The sequence below is a fragment of the Penaeus chinensis genome, chromosome 30 (assembly GCF_019202785.1).
Source record: "Penaeus chinensis breed Huanghai No. 1 chromosome 30, ASM1920278v2, whole genome shotgun sequence".
Classification (NCBI taxonomy): Eukaryota; Metazoa; Arthropoda; class Malacostraca; order Decapoda; family Penaeidae; genus Penaeus; species Penaeus chinensis.
The window spans coordinates 12,436,026-12,438,525 of NC_061848.1; the positions used below are offsets into that span (position 1 = coordinate 12,436,026).

Here is a 2,500-nt window from a genome sequence, read left to right on the forward strand (position 1 = left end):
TATTAAAGTGATCACTGAAAATTAAAAAAATGCTAGGCTCAGTTATCTAATCCAAAAGTCCACAAATTTTCAGCAGAGAAACCAAGTGTTTTATATTTTTAAAAAGGTATGTATCAACAATGAGCATTACGAGACATTAATAAGAGGAATATCGCTAGGAATGGAGCAACTCTTCCTCCATTTGGGATTTATATTAACTCCCAAAAGTTCTTCTGTCTGTTAGGTAATGTTGTTTTAACAGATGTATATATTTTGTAAAATTACAGTAAATTAATATTTGATAAAAGGTTTGGTTGTTTTTTTTCCATTTTATTGAAAAGTTGATATACATCATTTAAATAGTTAGGACATTTACTACAGTATGAGGAATATTTCTTAAATACAAGTTTGTTATAGTTTGCTCTTCATTTGAGTTTTTTATTTCAGCATGACTAAGATGAATTCAGGCAAAAGGGCAACCTCTGCAAAAAACAGTAGAAGGAGACGCTGGGAAGTTAAGTCCAAGGAATCCTTTGAGACTTCACTTGCTGTTGAATTTGAATCCCCTGAGAAGAGTCAGAAGAGTGAGACAGAGGAAAACACAGGCTCAACAAGTAGTTTGCCCAAGGATAAAGAAGAAACTACCAGTGCAACTTCAAAATCACGCAAATCTACACGTTCAAAGTCAGCAACCCCAAGCAAAGTCATAGATGAGGAAGAGGAAGATGACCTTCTGTCAGCTAGGATTGCTGCACTGATAGAAGAAGCTAGTATTAAATCTAAAGACTCTCCAAAGGCACCCAAAGAAGAGAATAATGAGCCAGGTAACAATGGCCCTACCAAGGAAAAGCACAAAGAAACTAGAACTCCAGTAAAACCTGAACCCAAGGAAAATCCAGAGTTAATTCTTGTAGCTAAAAATGACAAAAATATGATGTTTCCAAATCCATTTGATACCCCAGTAAAGCATCATACCATAGAACAAGAGAGTTTTACACCAACAGCACCCCCGTACTCACCAGGGGGAGAAGTAGAAGAAATTCCAAGGAAAAAGAAGCAGAAAAAGAAGAGTGACTCCAGCAGGCTCATGCTAGTCAGCAGCAAGAATGAAGAGTCAGTGATAAGCGTCCAGCTTCGAGATTTGGGGGAAGATGTAGTTGAAGTGAGCAGAGAATATCAGGACCCAGTAGTTGCAATGCCAAGCCTGCTTCTGGCTCCCTCTACTTCAAGTCCAGACCAAAACAACATAAGCACTATTTTTCATGAGCAGCTGAATGGGTTTATAATCAGTAAGAACAATGGTAATGGGAGGCAGAGACTGAGTGAGAGTCTTCATGATGTTAATCAGAGTCAGACAAGGGGCTCTCATGCACTTTTCTTGCAAAATGGTTTCCGATCATTTTGTGTTCTGTGCCAAGGATTGCTGGCTGGAATAACACTTGCACACTGTCTTTTGGTAAGCTTTGCTATAGGGTTTTTCAATCAAGGAGCATTATTTAGATATTTGCTATTAAGAATGGTAGAATAATGTTAATAAAATGGAAATGTTTATATATGGAACATATATTATTTATTCTTCTCAAGAACTGACTGCACACTGTTTTTCTTTTTTGTCTAGATTTTTCTTTTTGATGTGGAACCCATGACCCTGCCCAGAGTCTACACACCCAAGATGGCACATGTCTTCTATTCTTTGATAATTTTCCTGTCAACAATATGCTTTGTGGCTGCTTGTGACAGGTAAACAAAAGCTAAATTTATATAGGGAACATAAAGAGAAAGATAGAAATACAGGGCTAAAGTTGAAAAGATGAGGAAATGATGATTATTTAAACAAATAGAAGATGAACAGAAAAGAAGTGAGAATTCATTATTTGAATTATTGCTAGGCAAAGTATTACAGCAACTATTAATAGCCATTATGTAAATTGGTTTTATAATAAAGGTTAATCAAGGTTTGTCCACTATGCAGAAGTTAGGGTTATGAATTTTCATGTTTCTTTTTTACTTGTATTCTCTGTGCATTATGTGAATGCATAGTAAAAAAAAGGCACATAGTATATAGTATATAGTGTACATATTAAAAGTACATTGTATTCAGATACCTACATATTGTTTGTTTTGTAGGTGTGATCTTCGAGGAACAGGAGTGTTTTCTGGTCATGGCATCAGAGTACCCTGGACACCTGGGTTTTACCTTGCATCTTTGGTTCTTTCACTAGTTGCTATAAGGGCTGAAGATGCACTAACTCACTACCCTCTTTATAAGGCTGAAGCACTTCAGAAAGAGCAGGTATGTATTCAGAGACTTTTTTTTATGATAATGTTATTGCAGTAGATTTTTTTATTATTGCTGTATATGTTTAGTTTTTAACATAAGACATTTTTAAAAATTGCTGTTGACAACTAATGAATCAAGATGATAAGTTCATAAAAAATTGAAGGAGGCACTAGAACTTTAATTGTATCTGAAACAGCATTTGTAAATGATAAATGAAAGTCATTCTGGACAAACAAGACC

At 35.4% G+C, this 2,500-nt stretch overlaps 1 protein-coding gene across 5 annotated transcripts in view; it reads left to right on the forward strand.

Moving 5' to 3' along the window:
• LOC125041379 overlaps positions 1-2,500 on the forward strand; it is a 5,121-nt gene that overhangs the window by 706 nt on the left and 1,915 nt on the right. For 2 of the 5 annotated variants that reach the window (XM_047636275.1, XM_047636278.1), the window contains exons 2-4: positions 427-1,435; positions 1,598-1,719; positions 2,107-2,272. In XM_047636275.1, coding sequence (XP_047492231.1) covers positions 428-1,435; positions 1,598-1,719; positions 2,107-2,272 — 1,296 coding nt within the window. In that variant the 5' untranslated portion in view covers position 427. Of the gene's footprint in view, positions 224-426; positions 1,436-1,597; positions 1,720-2,106; positions 2,273-2,500 lie in introns of all 5 variants that reach the window. The other 3 variants (XM_047636274.1, XM_047636277.1, XM_047636273.1) reach the window with 3 other exon arrangements.